This window comes from Sapajus apella, unplaced genomic scaffold, assembly GCF_009761245.1.
Source record: "Sapajus apella isolate SASKATOON/1434 unplaced genomic scaffold, GSC_monkey_1.0 scaffold103, whole genome shotgun sequence".
Taxonomy (NCBI): domain Eukaryota; kingdom Metazoa; phylum Chordata; class Mammalia; order Primates; family Cebidae; genus Sapajus; species Sapajus apella.
In genome coordinates, this window is record NW_022437043.1 from 4740204 (window position 1) to 4762373 (window position 22170).

At 44.0% G+C, this 22170-nt stretch overlaps 1 protein-coding gene and 1 non-coding gene across 2 annotated transcripts in view; both read left to right on the plus strand.

Moving 5' to 3' along the window:
- ZNF157 (zinc finger protein 157) overlaps positions 1-21853 on the plus strand; it is a 40576-nt gene extending 18723 nt beyond the window's left edge. The window contains exons 3-5 of the mRNA XM_032258505.1: positions 17231-17357; positions 17631-17726; positions 19606-21853. Coding sequence (XP_032114396.1) covers positions 17231-17357; positions 17631-17726; positions 19606-20831 — 1449 coding nt within the window. The 3' untranslated portion in view covers positions 20832-21853. The remainder of the gene's footprint in view (positions 1-17230; positions 17358-17630; positions 17727-19605) is intronic.
- Positions 850-978, plus strand: LOC116536823. The gene has a single exon (XR_004262810.1). It is a non-coding gene; the product is annotated as a small nucleolar RNA SNORA11 (small nucleolar RNA).
- Positions 21854-22170: the final 317 nt, after the last annotated feature.

Genomic DNA, 22170 nt, shown 5'->3' on the forward strand with positions numbered 1-22170 from the left:
TTTTTTTGAGACGGAGTTTCGCTCTTGTTACCCAGGCTGGAGTGCAATGGCGCGATCTCGGCTCACCACAACCTCCGCCTCCTGGGTTCAGGCAATTCTCCTGCCTCAGCCTCCTGAGTAGCTGGGATTATAGGCACACGCCACCATGCCCAGCTAATTTTTTGTAGTTTTAGTAGAGACGGGGTTTCACCGTGTTGACCAGGATGGTCTCGATCTCTTGACCTCGTGATCCACCCGCCTCGCCCTCCCAAAGTGCTGGGATTACAGGCTTGAGCCACCGCGCCCTGCTGTTATTATTTTCTTAGAGACAGGGTCTTGCTTCATCGCCCAGGCTAGAGTGCAGTGTCACAATCATAGCTCATTGCAGCCTTGAACTGCTGTACTCAAGTGATCCTCCCACCTAAGCCTCCTGAGAAGCAGGGACTACAGGTGCTTGTCACTCTGTCCAGCCAATTTTTTTGATTTTTAGTAGAGATGAGGTCTCACTATGTTGCCCAGGCTGGTCCTGAACTCCTTAGCTCAAGCCATCCTCCTGCCTCAGCCTCCCAAAGTGCTGGGATTCCAACCTGAGCCACAGTGCTTGGATATTTTTTTTTTTTTTTTTTTTTTGAGTCAAGGTCTTCCACCTGAGTCTCCTAAATAGCTGGGACCACAGGCACACACCAACATGCCTGGCTAATTTTTTAATTTTTATTTTTGTAGAGACAGAGTCTCACTATGTTGTCCAGGCTAGTTTCGAGCTCCTGGCCTCAAGCACTCCTCCTGCCTCAGCCTCCTCAGTTGGTGGGATTACAGGCATGAGCTACTGCATGCAGTAGTTCCTAATACTTGAATGTCAAGAAATCTTCTGGGATGTGCTCAGAGCAGGGGGCCTGAAGAATGCTTCCTCTGTTTACAATACACTGAACAGGAAACTGGGGTCATTGTGACGAGGGGCACAAAACTTGTGACCTCTCTATGAACAAATGCCCCACATACAAAAAAAAAACCAAAAAACTTTGTTAAATCTTCTTCATATGGATGATGGAAACAATATTTTCTTTCTCTTTTGCTTTTCTTTTGAGATGGAGTCTCACACTTTTGTCCAGGCTGGAGCACAGTGGTGCTATTGCAGCTCACTGCAACCTCCGCCTCACAGGTTCAAGCAATTCTCCTGCCTCAGCCTCCTGAGTAGCTGGGATTACAGGTGTCTGCCACCACACCCAACTATTTTTTGTATTTTTAGTAGAGACGCAGTTTTACCATGTTGGCCAGGCTGGTCTTGAACTCCTGACCTCAAGCGATCCACCCACCTTGGCCTCCCAAAGTGCTGGGACTACAGGCATGACCCACCACATCTGGCTGGAAACGATATTTTCAATGACAACCTTGTCATAAGTGATATTATAGGTCTCCTGTGGCTGTTTGTCTTTTTGAAAATACTTTTTTCATCAATTTTTTTCTTTTCTTTTTTTTTTTTTTTTGAGACAGAGTCTTGCTCTGTTGCCCAGGCTGCAGTACAATGGCATGATCTTGGTTCACTGAAAAAACCTCCAACTCCTGGGTTCTAGCAATTCTTCTGCTTCAGCCTTCCAAGTAGCTAGGATTATAGGCGTGTGCCACCATACTTGGCTTTAAAATATATATATATATTTATTTTATTTTATTCTTTGAGACAGACTTTTGCTCTATTGACCAGGCTGGAGTGCAGTAGTGCAATCTTGGCTCACTGCAACCTCTGCCTCCTGGGTTCAGGCGGTTCTCCTGCATCACCCTCCCTAGTAGCTGGGATTACAGGCACCCACCATCATGCCCAGCTAATTTTTGTAGAGACAGGGTTTCACCATGATGACCAGGCTGGTCTTGAACTACTGGCCTCAAGTGATCTGCCTGCCTCAGCTTCTGAAGGTGCTGGATTACAGGTGTGAGCCATTAATGTTTTTTTCCAAGAGAGAGTCTTGCTCTGCTGGCCAGGCATGAGTACAGTGGTCTGATCACAGCTAACTGCAGCCCCAATCTCCCAGGCTCAAGCAGATCTTCCCATCTCAGCCTCTTGACTAGCTGGGACTATAGGCATACACCAGCATGCCTGACTAATTTTTTAATTTCTTGTAGATATGAGGTCTCCCTATGCTCCCCCTTCTGGTCTCGGGCTCCTGGGCTTAAGTGATCCTTCCTCCTTGGTCTCATTCAGTTTTGTTTTGTTTTTGTTTTTGAGATGGAGTTTCGCTCTTGTTGCCCAGGCTGGAGTGCAATTGGTGTGATCTCAACTCACTGCAACCTCTGCCTCCCGGGTTCAAGTGATTCTCCTGTCTCAGCCTGCCAAGTAGCTGGGACTACAGGAGCATGCCACCACACCCGGCTAATTTTTGTATTTTTAGTAGAGACGGGGCTTCATCATATTGGTCAGGCTGGTCTTGAACTCCTGACTTCAGGTGATTGGCCTGCTTTGGCCTCCCAAAGTGCTGGGATTACAGGCATGAGCCACCGTGCCTGGCCAATCTCCTTCAGTTTTTAAGTAATACTTAAAAACTACAAGATGGAAGGCCGGGCACAGTGTCTCACACCTGTAATCCCAGCACTTAGGAGGCCGAGGCAGGCGGATCACTTGAGGTCAGGAGATCAAGACCAGCCTGGCCAACTTGGCAAAACCCTGTCTCTACTAAAAATACAAAAACTAGCTGGGTGTAGTGGCAGATGCCTGTAGTACCAGCTACTTGGGAGGTTGAGGTGGGAGTATTGCTTGAGTCCAGAAGGTTGGGGCTGCAGTGAGCCAAGATCATGCCACTGCACTCCAGCTTGGGTGACAGAGCAAGACCCTGTCTCAAAGAAAAATAACAGGAAGCAGTGGTTATTGGAGACTGTACTGTACTTGTCTTGCTACACCTGAGTAGAATTTGTATTCTCTGTGTTTTCATCTTTGAAATCTTCAGTCTGTCCTCTTGAATATTCAGTCTATCTTCCCTTCCTTTTTGATGTCTTCATGCTTCTCCAGCACTCTTTTTCTGGCTGGTTCTATTTTTTTCTGAGTTGGTAGATGATGCACAATTTGAGTTTTCTGATTTTGTTCTCAAAGAAGCCTGTGTGGGAGGAGCATTACTAAATAAGGAAGTGCTAGTCAATATCCAGATGACTAGGAATGGATAAAATATTGTCCCCAACAGGGACCAAATGTCCCCACGGGAAGAGCGTACCTTGGATGTAGTCAGTCTTCCTGCCTGTGCCTCAAACTGCTGTGCTGCTTCTTAAGGAACTTCCAAAGAGAAACTGATTTGTGAAGGGAGAATCATCAAAAAGACAGAATTGAATGATTGCAGTAGTGCTTCTTTCTCCTGCATAATTTTGTATTTTTAGTAGAGATAGGGTTTCACCATATTGGCCTGGCTGGTCTTGAACTCCTGACCTCAAGTGATCGCACTATTGCACTCCAGCCTGGGCAACAAGAGCGAAACTCTGTCTCAAAAAATAAAATTAAAAAAAAAGATTTCCTCTAGAATTCCATTTCTACCTGTTTTTAGCAGAGCAGCAGCGTTGGCAGCTTCTCTCTCTCCCTCTCTCTCTCTTTTCTGGTCTTTGTGAAATGAGCAGCAGTCTGCATGATCCCATGCAGTTGTCTGTTTCATATGTCTTTCAGCTGCCCTATATTCTGCCTTTTCTGTTCCTTCACTCTTACATTCTTTTTGTCAATTGTTCTTGTTTCTTTTGATAGCCAGCATTTCTCTTTCAGTTTTCCTTCTCAGTTTCCCTCTTGATCTCTTTGTTCTTCCACTTACCTTTTCAAGTATTTTGGTTAGTCTGTTCACTCTGACAGTGAGGTTCTCGGTAGGTCTTTGATTTGACCTTCTGTTAGGCTCCTTTTGAGGCAATGACATGCCCTGATCTGTCTCCTCTTGTTTAATATATATGACTCTGCCAGGAGAGGTAGTGGTGTATAACAAAACTCAACATTTCTGCACTGAAAGTTTTCCAAAGTGTTTTTGGGTTCAAATGAGGGATGAAACAGTGACTAAACTTTCTGACTGGCTCCCATTTGCAACTGATGTTTTAATTTTTAGTTAGTGTATCTTTTGGTTTGCTCTCTTGTCTGAAATACTTGGGACCAGAAGTGTTTCAGATTTTTTTTTCTTCTTATTTTGGAACGTTTGAGTTGTATTTACTGGTTCGGCATCCCTAATCTGAAAATCTGAATTCCAAATGCTTTAATGAGCATTTCCTTTGAGCATCATGTTGGCATTCAAAAGATTTTGGATTTTGGAGCATTTCAGATTTTAATTTTTTTTTTTTTTAGACAGAGTCTTGCTCTGTCTCACCCCGGCTGGAGTGCAGTGGCACAATCTTGGCTCACTGCAACCTCCGCCTCCAGGGTTCAAGCAGTTCTCCTGCTTCAGCCTCCTGAGTAGCTGGGACTACAGACGTGTGCCACCACACCCGGCTAATTTTGCATTTTTAGTAGAGACAGGGTTTCACCATGTTGGCCAGGCTGGTCTCAAACTCCTGACCTTAGGTGATCCACCCGCCCCAGTCTCCCAAAGTCCTGGGATTACAGGCGTGAGCCACTGTGCCTGGCCAAGATTTTGGATTTTTGGATTGGGGATACTGAACCTGTATTGATTTTAATACACCTGAGCTGCTTCTTTACCCAGTGGGGTGACCCCAACCTTTATTATTGCAGAGTCTGGTGTATTAGTCTGTTCTTGCCCTGCTAATAAAGACATACCCAATTTATAAAGGAAAGAGGTCTAATTGACTCACAGTTCCACGTGGCTTGGGAGGCCTCACAATAATGGTGGAGGGCAAAAGAGGAGCAAAGTCATATTTTACATGGTGGCAGGCTAGAGAGCATGCGCAGGGGAACTCTCCTTCATAAAATCATCCATTCTTGTGAGACTTATTCACTGTCATGAGAACAGCACAGGAAAGACCTGCCTCCATGATTCAATTACCTCCCACTGGGTTCCTCTCACAACATGTGGGAATTATGGGAGCAACCATTCAAGATGAGATTTGGGTGGGTCCACAGCCAAACCATATCAGTCAGCTACTGTTAGTCCTGCCTGAATTGGTTTGTTGTAGTTTTCAATTGACTTTAATCACAGGGCATGGTAGTGTGCTTTAAGGGGGTCCTCTGTGTTCCAGGCCTACTCTTCTTTATCTTCATTGTTTAATAGCAACCCAGTTTCTTTTTTTCCTTTTTTGAGATGGAGTCTTGCTCTTGCCCAGACTGGAGTGCCGTGATGTGATCTTAGTTCACTGCACCCTCCGCCTCCCAGGTTCAAGCAATTCTCCTGCCTCAGCCTCCTGAGTAGCTGGGATTACAGGTGCGCATCACCACCACACCCAGCTAATTTTTGTATTTTTAGTAGGGATGGGGTTTCACCATATTGGCCAGGCTGGTCTTGAACTCCTGACCTCAAGTGATCTGCCCGCCTCGGCCTCCCAAAGTGCTGGGATTACAGGTGTGAGCCACTGGGCCCTGCCGCAAGGCAGTTTCACCTTGGTAGTTAGGTTCAGATGCTCCAGCCAACACAGCAACTCCCTTCTTTCCCTGCTGCTTCAGAGGCATGAGAAACCTCAAATGGCTGAATGGAGGTCTTAGCTTCCAGTTCAATGAAATCACTCTTGTGTCTCTTGGTGGAAGCATTCCTCTTCTTGGAACAAAGACCCCTACACCAGCGGAGCATAAGATCATGAGGGTAGGAAATAAAAATTTTGCTAGTTGGTTACTAGGGGTAATAGTGAATAGTGCCATTTGCATTTCTACTCCCTTGATTCCTGGACCTGTGAATCCTGGCTATGGGAGAAATCACACCATATATTAAATGCAGATTCAGAGAATATTCAGACTCCTGCAGGACATTGCCCTAGCCCGGCAAGCTGTTGTTGGCAAGTTATAGTTGGCACTGTAACTGAGTCTTCAAAAAGCCATTCCGCAGTTACATCAAGCCAGCTGCCTGATAATGGTGAGGAACATGGTAAGACTTGTGAACATGGTGAGGCTTGTGAATTCCATGAGCATGGGCCCGTTACCCCACTCCTTTTGCTGTGAAATAAGTTCCTTGGTCAGAAGCAATGCTTTGTGGAATACCATAACGGTGGATTTCCTTTGTTGCATAACCCATGTATTCATTCCTTTACTTTCATCTATTCTTCTCTTTTTTGAGAGAGAATCTCGCTCTGTCTCTCAGGCTAGAGGCTGGAGTGCAGTGGCACAACCTCGACTCACGGCAACCTCCACCTCCTAGGTTCAAGTGATTCTCCTGCCTCAGCCTCCCGAGGAGCTGGGATTACAGGCTTGTGCCACCATGCCCAGCTAATTTTTGTGTTTTATTTATTTATTTATTTTTAGACAAAGTCTTGCTCTTTTTGCCCAGACTGGAGTACAGTTGCGCAATCTCGGCTCACTACAACCTCCGCCTCCTGGGTCCAAGCGTTTCTCCTGCCTCAGCCTCCCAAGTAGCTGGGATTACAGGCGCCGGCCACCACGCCTGGTTAATTTTTGTATTTTTAGTAGAGATGGGGTTTCACCATGTTGCCCAAGCTGGTCTCCAACTCCTGATCTCAGGCGATCTGCCTGCCTCAGCCTCCAAAGTGCTAGGATTACAGGCATGAACCATTGCGCTAAGCCTGTGTTTTTTTTTTTTTTTTTTTTTTGAGACGGAGTTTCGCTCTTGTTACCCAGGCTGGAGTGCAATGGCGCGATCTCGGCTCACCACAACCTCCGCCTCCTGGGTTCAGGCAATTCTCCTGCCTCAGCCTCCTGAGTAGCTGGGATTACAGGCACGCGCCACCATGCCCAGCTAATTTTTTGTAGTTTTAGTAGAGACGGGGTTTCACCGTGTTGACCAGGATGGTCAGCCTGTATTTTTTAATAGAGACAGGGTTTCGTCATGTTGGCCAGGCTGGTCTCAAACTCGTGACCTCAGGTGATCCACGAGTGCTGGGATTACAGGCGTGAGCCACCACGTCTGGCCTATTATTTCTATTTCTCCCTATTTGTCACTGATTTCTACCCACACACTGTTCTGGTCCAGGTTGCTGGCAGCAATATTGATCTAGCAAATCTCCCCATTAGTCTTTTCCCATTCATGTAGCATATGGTTATATTGGTACCAAACTCATGGGATATCTCAACCACTAGACAGTGCATCTTCATTCACTGTCAACCCCAATTTTGTCAGATAGGGTGAAGGCACAGTCTATCTCAATAGGCCCATAGGAATTTTGGCATATATATATAATTTTAAAGTATAGTTACAGATTCTTGCTAAGGATCGTCTCTGCTTCCAGCACCTGCAGTTGTAGCCCTGGTCATGGGACCACTGCAACAAGCAGGGAGAAAGAAAGTTTAGGTAATATAGGGGAGAATTGTATAGTAATATTAGCATCCGCCCCCATCGCCTTTACACCTCATCTCTTGGAAAAGTGGAGGAATCTCGGAATCTATCTAGCAAGAACATTCCATTGATTCTGTTCATGTTGACTGTGAGCACATGTTTGGGAAAGTGTGTAAGCCAGCTCTTTAGGCCCATTTTTTGAGACAGGGTCTGGATCTGTTTCCCAAGCTGCAGTGTAATGGTGTGACCTTGGCTCACTGCAGCCTGAAGTAGTCCTCCCACTTCAGCCTCCTGAGTAGCTGGGACTATAGGTATGCACCATGACAGCTAGTTAATTGTTGTATTTTTTATAGAGATGTGGTCTCCCTATGTTGCCCATTTGGCCTCAGATTCTTGAGCTCAAGTGATCCTCCCACCCCAGACTCCCAAAGTGTTGATATTATAGGCATGAGCCACGTTGCCCACTTTCTGTTCTCTGCTTTTTTTGATACAGAGTCTTGTTCTGTTGCCCAGGCTGGATTGCCGTGGTGTGATTTTGGCTCACCACAACCTTTGCCTCCCGGATTCCAGTACCATCATGCCCAGCTAATTTTTATATTTTTAGTAGAGACAGTGTTTTGCCATGTTGGTCAGGCTGGTCTTGAACTCCTGACCTCAGGTGATCTGCCTGCCTTGGCCTCCTAAACTGCTGGGATTACAGACGTGAGCCACCGTGCTCGGCCTTTCCTCTCTCTCCCTCTCATTATTATTAATATTTAGTGACAGGATCCTGCTATGTTGCCAAGGCTGATCTTAAACTCTTAAGCTCAAGGGATCCTCCCAAGTCAGCCTCCCAAAGTGCTGAGATTATAGGCGTGAGCTATTGCATCTGGCCTTTGACAAATGTTTCAATTGTCCATTCCAATTCTCTGTCAGACTACCACTCTGAGGATGAAACGCAACATAATATGTCCATTTGGTGTTTTATCTTTTTCCCATTGTTGTATTCTATGTGCTATAAGGTGTGCTCCTTGGTCTGAAGAAATGCAACATGGCAGTCTAGATGGGTATAGTATCTTCTGTTCTGTTTCTTTTCTTTTCCCTTCTTCTCTTTCTTTTTCGAGACAGAGTCTTGCTCTGTACCCAAGGTGGAGAGCAGTGATGCTATTAGGGCTCACTGCAGCTTTGACGTCCTGGGCTCAGGCGATCCTCCTGCCTCAGACACCTGAGTAGCAGGAACTACAGGCATGTGCCACCATGCCTAGCTAATTCTTTATACTTTTTGTAGAGATGGACTCTCCCTATGTTCTCCAGGCTGGTCTTGAACTCTTGGCCTCAAGCAGTCCTCCCATCTTGGCCTCCCAAAGTGCTGGGACTACAGGCATGAGACCCTGTGCTCGGTCATGAGAGCTGTTCATAGGGTACCGTCCATGTGGCAGTAGGATCTGTCAGTTCCTCTGGTGGTATGATGAGGACTGCCTTACAATCCTCCAGTATGCTATTGTATGAACGGTTTCCATTATATTATGAAACTCTTCTGGGCATTGCCTTCTTTATTAGAATGTTTCTCTGACACCACCTAAGACATTATGGGTATTTTGGCTTTCAAGATTATTTTATATCTTTCATTCACAAAAAAATCACCATACCACCACATCTGGAAATTCTCTGGTCCAAAACCTCAGCCACTGCTGCTGGGTAGCACTCACAGGATTTTGCCACAATCTCCAGTCTCTATAAATATAAGTTGCAGATATTTTCAAAATCATCTTAAATATGGCCTTCCTTTGTGTTGTTTAATGGAGGGAAGCTAGCAATACTCTCCCGCGTGGAACATGCATCCTGCAAATTACAAGTAACCTGATTAGGTACTGTGTTTCTCTCGTAGTCCCAGGGGTAGTGGAGAGTGATGGCGGTTCATTGTTTTGTTGTTTGGGGAATGTTAGCAGTGGATCCTGCCCAGGTTATTCCTAAGAATTTCACCATTTGAGTGGGCCCTTGGATTTTTGTTGCATTTATCAACCACCCCTGTTGGTGATGTATGGCACTATTGCATTTCAGTCAGTCCTAGCTTGCTCTTCGGTTTTTTGTTTTTTGAGACAGAGTCTCACTGTGTTGCCCAGATTGGAGTACAGTGGCACAATCACAGCTCACTGCAGCCTCCACATCCCTGCCCCAAGCGATCCTCCCACTTCAGCCTCCCAGGTAGCTAGGATCACAGGTGTGCGCCACCACATCCACTAATTTTTTATCTTTGGAGAGACAGGGTCTCACTATGTTGCCCAGGCTGGTCTTGAACTCCTGGGCTCAAGCAATCCTCCCACTTCTGCCTCTCAAAGTGCTGGGATTACAGGCGAGAGCTACCATGCCTGACTGAGAACTGTAGCTTTATAGTAAGTGTTGAAATTAGGCACTATAAATCCTCTAGCTTTTTTCTTCCTTTTCAAAATTGCTTTGGCTGTTCTAGGCCCTTTACATTTCCATATGAATTTTAGAAGCAGCTTGTCAATTTCTTTCTTGATTTCTTTCTTTTTTTTTTTTTTTTTGAGACGGAGTTTCGCTCTTGTTGCCCAGGCTGGAGTGCAATGGCGTGATCTCACTCACCACAACCCCTGCCTCCCAGGTTCAAGTGATTTTTCTGTCTCAGCTTCCCGAGTAGCTGGGATTACAGACATGTGCCACCATGCCTGGCTAATTTTGTATTCTTAGTAGAGACTGGGTTTCTCCATTTTGGTCAGGCTGGTCTCGAACTTCTGACCTCAGGTGATCCGCCCGCCTCAGCCTCCCAAAGTGCTGGGATTACAGGTGTGAGCCACCACGCCCAGCCGTCAATTTCTAATTATTAAATTTGTTTTGTTGATTGTGATCAGTGTTGTTTGTAATTTATGTATCTTAAGGAACCTACCGAGGTTGGTTTTCTTGTGACCTAGCATTTGACCAAGTTTTGTAAATATTTTATGTGCATTTGAGAAAAATTATATTCTATAATATAGATCAGGGTGTGGTGTTCAATATATATATATATATATATCCAAAAGGTCAACCTTACTGATTATGTGGTTTAGGTCTTTTATATTATTACTTATTTTTTGCCCATTTAATCTGCGTCATTCTGTGAATGGTATGTTAAAAGTCTGCCATTAGAGAATATTTCTATTTCTTTTTGCATTCTTGTAGTTTTTGGCTTATATAGGCTGTTGCTGTTACTTCATTGTTTGCATTTAGTAATTTTTTTTTTTTTTTTGAGATGGAGTCTCACACTGTTGCCCAGGCTGGAGTGCAGTGGTGTGGTCTCGGCTCACTGCAACCTTTGCCTCCCAGGTTCAAGCGATTCTCCTGCCTCAGCCTGGATTACAGGCTCCCACCATCACACCCAGCTAATTTTTTGTATTTTTAGTAGAGATGGGGTTTCACTGTGTTGGCCAGGCTGGTCTCAAACTCCTGACCTCATGATCTGCCCGCCTCGGCCTCCCAAAATGTTGGGATTACAGGCGTGAGCCACCGCACCTGGCTGATAAATTTTTTAAAAAAGTTTTTATGGATTTAGAGGATACAAGTACAGCTTTGTTCCATGCATATATTGCAGAGTGGTAAAGTCTGGGCTTTTAGTGTCACCATCACCTGAATACCGTACATTAAATCAGATTATTAAATAAAGCTCCAGGCTGGGCTTGGTGGCTCACACCTGTAATCCCAGTACTTTGGGAGGCTGAGGTGGGTGGAACACCTGAGGTCAGGAGTTCGAGATCAGCCTGGCCAACATGGTAAATCCCTGTCTCTCTCTACTAAAAATACAAAAAAAAAAAAAAAAAAAAAAAAATTAGCCAAATGTGGTGGTGAGTGCCTGTAATCCCAGCTACTAGAGAGGCTGAGGCAGGAGAATCACTTGAACCAGGAGTTGGAGGTTGCAGTGAGCTGAGATCGCACCACTGCACTCCAGCCTGGGCAAGAAGAGTGAAACTTTGTCTTGAAAAAAAAAAAAACAAAAACAAAAATAAAACTCCAGAGTCTTGTACTATAATACCTCAATGTCTAGTTACTATATTTTTTTTGAGACAGGGTCTCACTCTTGTCACGTAGGTTAGAGTGCAGTGGCAGGAAGTTGGCTCACTGGAGCCTTGACTGCTCGGGCCAAGGTGCTTCTCTCACCTCAGCCTCCCAAGTAGCTGGGACCACAAGTCTATGCCACCACACCCAGCTAATTTTTTGTATTTTTAGTAGAGATGGGATTTTGCCATGTTGCCTAGGCTTGTCTTAAACTTCTAGGCTCAAGTGATCTGCCTGCCTCGCCTCCCAAATTGCTGGGATACAGGAGTGAGCTACGTCGCCAGACTGATATTGTTTACTCATTATACAAAGATCCAAAAGTTATATGTTATATCAAGAACCAGGAATATTTCAATTTGAATGAGAAAAGCAATCAATGGGTGCCAGCACTGAGATAATACAGAGTTTAGAATTACCTGACAAGGATTTTAAAGTAGCCATCATAAAAATACTTCAACAATTATGAACACACTCACATTTTTTTAGAAAGTTTCCATAAATAAATCCTCAGCGAAGAAATAAAATACATAAAAAGTCACCAGTTGCAGTGGCTCATGCCTGTAATCCCAGCACTTTCTGAGGTTGAGCTGGGTGGATCATTTGAAGTCAGGAGTTCGAGACCAACCTGGCCAACATGGTGAAACCCCATGCACCTGGCAGACAGAGGGAGAATCTGTCTGAAACAAACACAAGCAAAAAGACATAAAAACTAACCAAATTGAAATTTTAGAGCTTAAAAATACAATAATCAAATGGAAACTCAGAAATGCACTTGACAACAGAATGCAGATGACAAAGGAATCAGAGAACTTGAGCATAGATAAAAACCCTGCATTATCTATATATAAATGAGTGACTGAATATGATGTTGTGAACCATGACACTAGTCTAGATATCTAGACTTGGGTTCCAGGTATGGCTTTCTCTAATTCTGAACCAAGTGCCCTAGATATTATTCTTATTCTCTATTGTCTTGATTTTATTTGTTATTATTTTTTAAACTTTTATTTTAGGTTTGGGGTATTGTATTAGTCTGTTCTCACACTCCTGTAAGGAACTACATGGGTAATTTTATAAAGAAATGAGGTTTAATTGGCTCATGGTTCTGCAGGATGGACAGGCTTCTGCTTCTGGGGAAGACTCGGGAAACTTACAATCATGGCAGAAGGTGAGGGAAAGCCAGGCATGTCTCATATGGCAGCAGGAGAGAGAGAGCAAAGGGGAAGTGCCACATGCTAAACAACCAGATCTTCTGAGAACTCAATCACTATCACAAGAATAAGGGGGAGGCCAGGCACGGTGGCTCACATCTGTAATCCCAGCACTTTGGGACGCTGAGGCCGGTGGATCACCTGAGGTTGGGAGATTGAGACCAGCCTGGCCAACACGGTGAAACCTTGTTTTTACTAAAAATACAAAAAAATAGCCAGGTGTGGTGGTGCATGCCTGTAATCCCAGCTACTGAGGAGGCTGAGGCAGGAGAACCTCTTGAACCCCTGAGGCGGAGGTTGCAGTGAGCCGAGATCGTGCCACTGCACTCCAGCCTCGGCAACAAAAGCAAAACTGTGTCTCCCACACAAAAAACAAGAGCAAGGGGGAAATCCATCCCCATGTTCCAGTCACTTCCCACCAGGCCCCTCCTCCAACGCTGAAGATCATAATTCAACATGAGATTTGGATGGGGACACAGAGCCAAACCATATCAGGAACATGTGCAGATTTATTAGGCATTTGGTATATTTTTGTCCAACCCTTTAATTTTAGCCTATTGCATGACTATGTTTTACATGACATGTCTCTTGTATGCAGCATCGTGCTGGGCTTTGCTTTATGAGGCAATGTTAGACCCTTTTTATTTTATTCATGTATTATTTGTGTATATTTTTATTTTATTACTCATCTAAATATTGCTGACCTATCAATAGACCAGCCAGACGTAAGTACTAGTAATTAAATGCAGTTGTCTTTGATACTTTGCTGACTTTACATGGAAAATATAGCTTTTACATATTTTTAGTTTTTAAAGTTTTTATTTTTCAGTTTATTTTTTATTTCAATAGGTTTTGGGGAACAGTTGGTGTTCGGTTACATGAATGAGTTCTGTAGCCGTGATTTCTGCATTTTGGTGCACCGATCACCCAAGCAATATACTCAATGTGTAGTCTTTTATTCCTCACCCACCTCCCACCCTTTCTTCTCAGTCCCCAAAGTCCATTCTTTTTTTTTGTCTTTTTGCCCCGCCCCAATTGTATCATTCTTATGCCTTTGTGTTCTCATAGCTTAGCTTTAATATTTTATTAAAAATATTGTTACTGTACTATTATTTTAAATAAATAGAGATGGTGTCTTCCTATGTTGGCCAGGCTGGTCTTGAACTCTTGGCCTCAAGCAGTCCTCCAGACTCAGCTTCCCAAAGTGCTAGGATTATAGGTGTGAGCCACCACATTTGGCCCCCCTTTTCATTTAATAAGTGAATTAAGCCCATTCATATTTATTCTCATTATGGTTAGCTTGATCTCAATTCTCTCATTGTTTTATGTTGTAATTTTGTGTGTATATATTACATTTACTGTATCTCTCTCTCTCTCTTTCTCTCTCTCTCTCTCTCTCTCTCTCTCTCGGCTGGAGTGTAGTGGCATGATCTCAGCTCAATGCAACCTTGGCCTCCCCAGTTGAAATGATTCTCCTGCCTCAGCCTCCCAAGTAGCTGGGATTACAGGCACACACCACTACACCTGGCTAATTTTTTTTAATTTTTAGTAGAGACAGGGTTTCGCCATATTGGCCAGGCTGGTCTCGAACTCCTGACCTCAGGCAATCTGCCTGTCTTGGCCTCCCAAAGTGCTGGGATTACAGGTGTGAGCCACCACACCCGGCCAAAACATGATTGACTTTGATGAGTTGACTTTGTGTCCTGAAGTCTTTCTAAGGGCTTCTTTGTAGATTGGGATTTTCTGCATAGACAATCATGTTGTGTGAGAACAGAAACAGTTTTATTTATTCTTTCCAACTGGTTATATGCCTTTTATTTCCTTTTTCTTGCCTGATTTCACTAAAGTAGGACTTTGAATAGGATTTTGATTTTGAATAGGATTCGAAAAGTGGCCATCTCTTGCCTTTTTCCTGACCTTCTGGGGAAAACATTTAATCTTTTTCATTACGTATGATGTTAGCTGTAGGTTTTTGGTAGATGATCTTTATCAGTTAAGGAAGTTTCCTTCTATTCCTAGTTTGATGAGAGTTTTTGTCAGGAATTAATGTTGAATTTTGTCAAATGACTTTTCTCTGTCAGTTGATGATTGTGTGGTTTTTCTGTTGTAGTTTCTTAATATGGTGGATTATATTGATTGATTTAAAAATGTTCAGCCAGCCTTGCATTCTCTGGATAAACACTAACTCATCATGCTATGTACTTACATATGTTGCTTGATTTGATTTGCTAATACTTGTTGAGGCTTTTTACTTCTCTGTTTATGCGGGATATTGCACTGCAATTTTCTTTTCTTGTCATGTCTTTGTCGGATTTTGTAATTAGGATAACAGTGGCCTCATAAAATGAGAAGTGTCCTTGTCTAGAAAATGGAAGAGGAAGAATTGTGTAGAATTGATGTATTCATTAAATATTTGGTAGAATTTACTAGTGAAACTATCAAGGACTGGGAATTTCTTTTTTGGAGGGTTTTAAATTACAAACTCAGTTTTTTTTTTCTTTTTCTTTTTTTTTTTTTTTTTTTTTCACAAGATCGGAAGCTCGAGACCAGCCCGGCCAACATGATGAAACCCTGTCTCTACTAAAAATACAAAAATTAGCTGGGCGTGGTGGCAGGCGTCTGTAATCCCAGCTACTTGGGAGGCTGAGGCAGGAGAATCGCTTGAACCCAGGTGGTGGAGGTTGCAGGGAGCTGAGATCGTGCCACTGCACTCCAGCCTGGGCAACAGATCAAGACTCCATCTAAAAAAAAAATTATATTAGTCTGTTCTTGCATTGCTGTAAAGAAATACCTGAGACTGGGTAATTTATAAAGAAAAGAGGTTTAATTGGCTCATGGTTCTGCAGGCTATACAGAAAGCATAATGGCTTCTGCTTTGGGGGAGTCCTCAGGAAACTTCCAATCATGGCAGCAGGGAAGGAAGAAGCAGGAACTTTTTTTTTGAGACAGAGTTTCACTCTTGTTGCCCAGGCTGGAGTGCAGTGTCATAATCTTGGCTCACTGCAACCTCCACCACGTGGGTTCAAGTGATTCTCATGCCTCAGCCTCCCGAGTAGCTGGGATTACAGGTATGCACCACCATGACCTGCCAATTGTATTTTTAGTAGAGATGGGGTTTCACCATGTTGGTCAGGCTGGTCTTTTTTTTTTTCTTTTGAGACGGAGTTTCGCTGTTGTTACCCAGGCTGGAGTGCAATGGCACGATCTCGGCTCACCGCAACCTCCGCCTCCTGGGTTCAGGCAATTCTCCTGCCTCAGCCTGCTGAGTAGCTGGGATTACAGGCACGTGCCACCGTGCCCAGCTAATTTTTTGTATTTTCAGTAGAGACAGGGTTTCACCATGTTGACCAGGATCTCTTGACCTCGTGATCCACCTGCCTCGGCCTCCCAAAGTGCTGGGATTACAGGTGTGAGCCACGGCACCCAGAGAGCAGGCACATCTTACATGGCCAGAGCAGGAGGAATTGGGGTGCAGGTGCCACATACTTTTAAACAACCAGATTTCATGAGAACTCACTATGGGGATGACAGCACCAAGGGAGGATGATGTTAAACCATAGAAACCACTCCTATGATCCAGTCCCCTCCCACCAGGCCCCACCTCCAACACTGGGGATTACATGAGATTTGGGCGGGGACACACATCCAAATCATATCAGTAATTTACTTTGCAACCTTCATAGCATATTGGTGTCCCCTCAAACTCTGTACTTGGTGCTTCTCTCAAACTGTGCTCTTTCTTAGCTATCCACTTTATTCTAGTGGCTTCAGCTAGTACTGAAATGATCTTAGCCCCCAAACTTTGGCCTCTGCTAGCCTTCTCTCCTCAGCTCCAGCTGGACATCTCTGACAGTATGTTCCATAAACACTCCAAAATCAATCTCAATTTTTCTTCCATCAACTCATTGTCTCTCTTGTTTTGATAATGTCTATATATGTCTCCAGCCTCATCCCAGCTGAAAATGCAGTTATCCTGGGAGCAATACTGTCTCCCTTTCTCCCACAGAATAGCACTTCTGTATTGTTTATAACTATAAATATATTTTGTTTGTTTGTTTTGAGACTGGGCCTCTCTGTCACTCAGGCTGGAGTGCAGTGGCGCAATCTCAGCTTACTGCAACCTCCACCGCCCAGGTTCAAGTGATTCTCCTGCCTTAGCCTCCCAAGTAGCTGGGATTGCAGGTGCCTGCCACCATGCCCGGCTAATTTTGTTTCTTTTTTTGTTGTTGTTATTTTTAGTAGAGATAGAGTTTTACCATGTTGGCCAGATCACTTGAACTCTGACTTCAAGTGATCCACCTGCCTTGGCCGCCCAAAGTGCTAGGATTACAGATGTGAGCCACCATGCCTGACCAGCTTCTCCATTTTTTAACCTAGCAATTTGCACATGTCCAGGTACATTGTGTTTGTCTTTTTATTAGTTTTACAGAAAAATGCTTACACAGACACGTAGTATTAACTCAGGAGTGTAGTGGTCTTTTCTTCATGCATTAACAAATTACACAGTAATAGAGCTGTTCAGGGCCCCCCCCACCCCAAAAGTATATCAAGCAAGACATGAAATCAGATATCTGGTGTAGCTCTTTTCGGTCAACTCTCAACAGGGCTCCACTGAGAAGATTAGTTCCTGCCCATCTTTTTCATGCATCCCATTCTTATCACTGGAGATTGTTATTACAGGGATCCGTGTCATTTGAGGATGTGGCTGTGGATTTCACCCGACAGGAGTGGCACAGACTGGACCCTGCTCAGAGGACCATGCACAAGGATGTGATGCTGGAGACCTACAGCAACCTGGCATCTGTGGGTGAGGATGATTGTGTGACTCCTGGGAGCATGTGTTTCCTTTCTTGGTTGCTGTAACATGGGCAGCCTTGCGAGGGTTTAACGATATTGAGAGTCACAGATGAGTGATCAGTTTAGGGCACCAGGAAGAATGTGTGTGTTCTTACTTCCCCAGTGAAAGGTTTAAATGGGCCCCCTTCCTTGTGCAGCTCATGAAGATGCACCTTCCTCCTCCATCAGAGGCCCTAGAGCTCAGACAACCTGGCCCACGTCCTGTGCCATTTCCCATTAACAGGCCTCTGCGTGGCCAAACCAGAGATGATCTTCAAGTTGGAGCGAGGAGAAGAGCTGTGGATATTAGAGGAGGAATCCTCAGGCCATGGTTACTCAGGTAAGTGAGCAAGAGCTGGACATATGGAAAATAGGGGAAATAAGAGCCCAGGAATTCAGGTCAAAGGGTATCCTGGTGCAACATTTTCTACTAATATCTTTTTAGAGGTCCCCACTGTTTGAAAATAAGAGGGACAGAAGGTCTACATGCTTCAGATACCAAAATTACACGTCTTAATATCACACTCAAACTTCAGTGCTTTCTCCTGTTTTAACTTGTTTTTTTTTTGTTTTGATGGAGTCTTGCTCTGTCACCTAGGCTGGAGTACAGTGGTGCGATCTTAGCTCACTGCAACCTCTGCCTCCCAGGTTCAAGTGATTCTCCTGCCTCAGCCTCCCGAGTAGCTGGGATTACAGGCATGTGCCACCATGCCCAGCTAATTTTTGTACTCTTAATAGAGACAGGATTTCACCATGTTGGCCAGGCTGGGCACGAACTCCTGACCTCAGGCAATCCACTTGCCTTGGTCTCCCAAAGTGCTGGGATTACAGGCATGAGCCACCACACCCAGCCTTTATCTTGATTTTTAAAAGTTATTTACCACTCTTATTTATCTCTGCCTCATCTTAAACATTTATTATTTTATTTTTTTGAGACAGAGTCTCGCTCTGTTGCCTAGGCTGGAGTGCAGTGGCATAATCATGGCTCACTGCAGCCTCACTGCCCGTTTCTTTGGTTTTTGTTTTTGTTTTGAGACAGAGTCTTGCTCTGTCATCAGGCTGGAGTGCAGTGGCACGATCTTGGCTCACTGCAGCCTCCGCCTCCTGGGTTCAAGTGATTCTCCTGCCTCAGCCTCCAGAGTAGCTGGGACTACAGGTGCATAACACCACATCCAGCTAATATTTGTATTTTTTAGTAGAGACGAGCTTTCACCATGTTGGCCAGGATGGTCTCAATCTCTTGACCTTGTGATCTGCCTGCCTCTGCCTCACAAAGTGCTGGGATTACAGGTGTGAGCCCTCACTGCCCAGTTTTAAGCAATCTTTGCACTGCAGCCTCCCTAGTAGCTGGGACTACAGGTGCACATAACCATGCCTGGCTGATTTTTGTATTTATTTTATTTTATTTTTTTGTAGAGACAGAGTATCTCACTATGTTGCCCAGGCTGGTCTTGAACTCCTGGGCTCAAGTGATCCACGTGCCTTGGCCTCCCAAAGTGCTAGGATCAGAGGTGTGAGCCACCACACTTGGCAACATTTATTCCTCCTTCCCTCCATTGCCTTGGATGCTTTCTGTTGTCAGGCATTCATTCATATATTCATTTAGTCATCTGTGAAACTTTAAATGAGTATCAGTTATATGCTGGGTATGTTCTAGGTATGGGAAACTGGTAGTGAATAAAATAGTATCTCTGTTCTCTTGGAGCTTACAATATAGTAGGTGAAAGTGACCAGAAACAAACAAATACATCATATGTTTGATGGTGAAAAGAAAATCAGTGCAAGGTAAGAAGGATAGATACTGATATGTGCTTTTAGGAAATAGGGTTTTTTGTTTGTTTTGTTTTTTTAGACAGAGTCTCACTCTGTTGTCCAGGCTGGAGTGCAGTGGCACAATTCTGGCTCACTGCAATCTCTACCTCCTGGGTTCAAGCAATTCTCTTGCCTCAGCCTCCTGAGTAGCTGGGATTACAGGCAGGCACCATCATGCCCAGCTAATTCTTGTATTTTTAGTGGAGACAGAGTTTCTCCATGTTGGGCAGGCTGGTCTCAAACTCCTGACCTCAAGTGATCCACCTGCCTTGGCCTCCCAAAGTGCTTGGATTACAGGTGTGAATCACCATTCCTGGCTGGAATAGAGTTTAACTTTATACTGTGACAAGAGAAGCCAGTTTGGGGTTTTACATAAAAGAGTGACATGCTGTGATTTGTTTTTAAAGGATCTCTCTCACTGCTGTGTGGCAATGGTTCTGTTGGGGATAATGCCCTCAGGCATGATAATGACCTTCTTTACCATCAGAAGATTCAAACATTGGACCAAAATGTTGAATATAATGGATGTGGGAAAGGCTTTCATGAGAAAACAGGCCTTGTTAGACATAAAAGAACACCCACAGGAGATAAAAACTTTGAATGTCATGAATGTGGGAAAGCTTACTGCAGGAAATCAAACCTTGTTGAACATCTGAGAATACACACAGGAGAAAGACCCTATGAATGCAGTGAATGTGCAAAAACCTTCAGTGCAAGATCATACCTCATTGCTCATCAGAAAACCCACACAGGGGAGAGGCCTTTTGAATGTAATGAATGTGGGAAATCTTTTGGCAGGAAGTCACAACTCATCCTACATACGAGAACACACACTGGAGAGAGACCCTATGAATGCACTGAATGTGGGAAAACCTTTTCTGAGAAGGCAACCCTCACGATTCATCAAAGAACTCACACAGGGGAGAAACCCTATGAATGTAGTGAATGTGGAAAAACATTTCGTGTAAAGATATCCCTTACCCAACACCACAGAACTCACACAGGGGAAAAACCTTATGAATGTGGGGAGTGTGGGAAAAACTTCCGTGCCAAGAAATCCCTAAATCAGCATCAAAGAATTCACACAGGTGAGAAACCCTATGAGTGTGGTGAATGTGGGAAATTCTTCCGAATGAAGATGACTCTCAATAATCATCAGAGAACTCACACAGGTGAAAAGCCCTATCAGTGTAATGAATGTGGGAAATCTTTTAGGGTGCACTCATCTCTTGGGATCCATCAGAGAATTCACACAGGAGAGAAACCTTACGAATGTAACGAGTGTGGTAATGCTTTCTATGTGAAAGCACGCCTCATTGAACATCAGAGGATGCATTCAGGAGAGAAACCCTATGAATGTAGTGAATGTGGGAAAATCTTCAGTATGAAAAAATCCCTCTGTCAACACCGAAGAACTCACACGGGAGAGAAACCTTATGAATGTAGTGAATGTGGAAATGCCTTCTATGTGAAAATACGCCTCATTGAACATCAGCGAATTCACACAGGAGAGAGACCCTTCGAGTGTCAAGAATGTGGGAAAGCTTTCTGCCGGAAAGCACACCTCACAGAACATCAAAGAACTCACATAGGCTGGTCCTGGCATTGTGCAATGGAAAAAGCCTCTCCCTGAAGAATTCCCTCACCATTGGATCAAGCTCCTTGGGGCATATGATCACCGGGGCACACAGAGTGTGCCTGTGAAAATTTGACACCTATATTGTATCAAAATATGTCCTGATCCCCTTAGGGGATAGCTCATTGTTTTTATTTGGATTTCCCTAATTATCGGCGTGTGAACATCTTATCTGTTGATTGGCTATTTGAATTTTTTCTTCTGTGCATTAACTGTTCATGTCCTCTGCTCATTGTTTTCAAATGGGCTGTTCATCTCTTACTTTTTGGTTTAAATGTTGTTGTTTTTTAACATATGAGAATATAAAAATCCTTTTTTTTTCAGTCATGTGTGTTGCAAATATCTTCTCCCAGACTGTGATTGGTTCTTTAATTTTGTCATCTCTTTTCTTCTGCTGAAGTTTTATTTATTTATTTATTTATTTATTTGAGGTGGAGTCTCACTCTGTTGCCCAGGCTGGAGTGCAATGGCCTGAGCTCGCTCACTGCAACCTCTGCCTCCTGGGTTCATGTGATTCTCCTGCTTCAGCCTCCCAAGTAGCTGGGATTACAGGCATGCACCACCGTGCCCTGCTAATTTTTGTAATTTTAGTAGAGACAGGGCTTCACATGTTGGCCAGGCTGGTCTTGAACTCCTGACCTCAAGTGATCCACCCACCTTGGCCTCCAAAAGTGTTGGGATTACAGGCGTGAGCCACCATGCCCGGCTAAAGTTTTATATATTAATATCATCGGTTTCAAGGTGATAATATTCTCCTATACTTTCCTCTAGAGGTTTTCCTTTCAACATTTAGAATTTCAATCTCCTGTGAGATTTTTTGGTATAGCATGAAGTGTGCAATGCATACTACTATATTGTCTTTATATAATTTTACATAAATGGGATCACACTGTATTTAAAGTTCTGCAGCTTGCTTTTCTCATATAATGTTACCTTTCCAAGATCTGTCCTTGTTGATAAGTGTGGGTCTGGCTAGTTATTTATCTCTCCCTTTCCCCAGTAAAAGACATTTGTATCTTTTTTGAGCTTAGTGTCTAAATCTAGAAATGTAACTGATGGGTCATAGGATTTAGGCAATGTGCTGGTTATTAAGCGACTGTGTCCCAGCTTCAAACCCACCCTTCTTTACTGTGCTTTGTGACTCTACAAACCACATTTTGGCCTTGCTAACTGCTCCCTGTTGGGCTTTGCCAATAAGAGATACTAGATATAAGCTTTGGGGCTGGAGAGGGAAGAAGGGACTTGCTTCTTTTTTTCTGTTCCTATTGGCTTCCTGGTCATTGGCGTGTCTGCTCAGCATTGCTTCTTCACTCGGGCAACAGCAGTTCATTGTCAT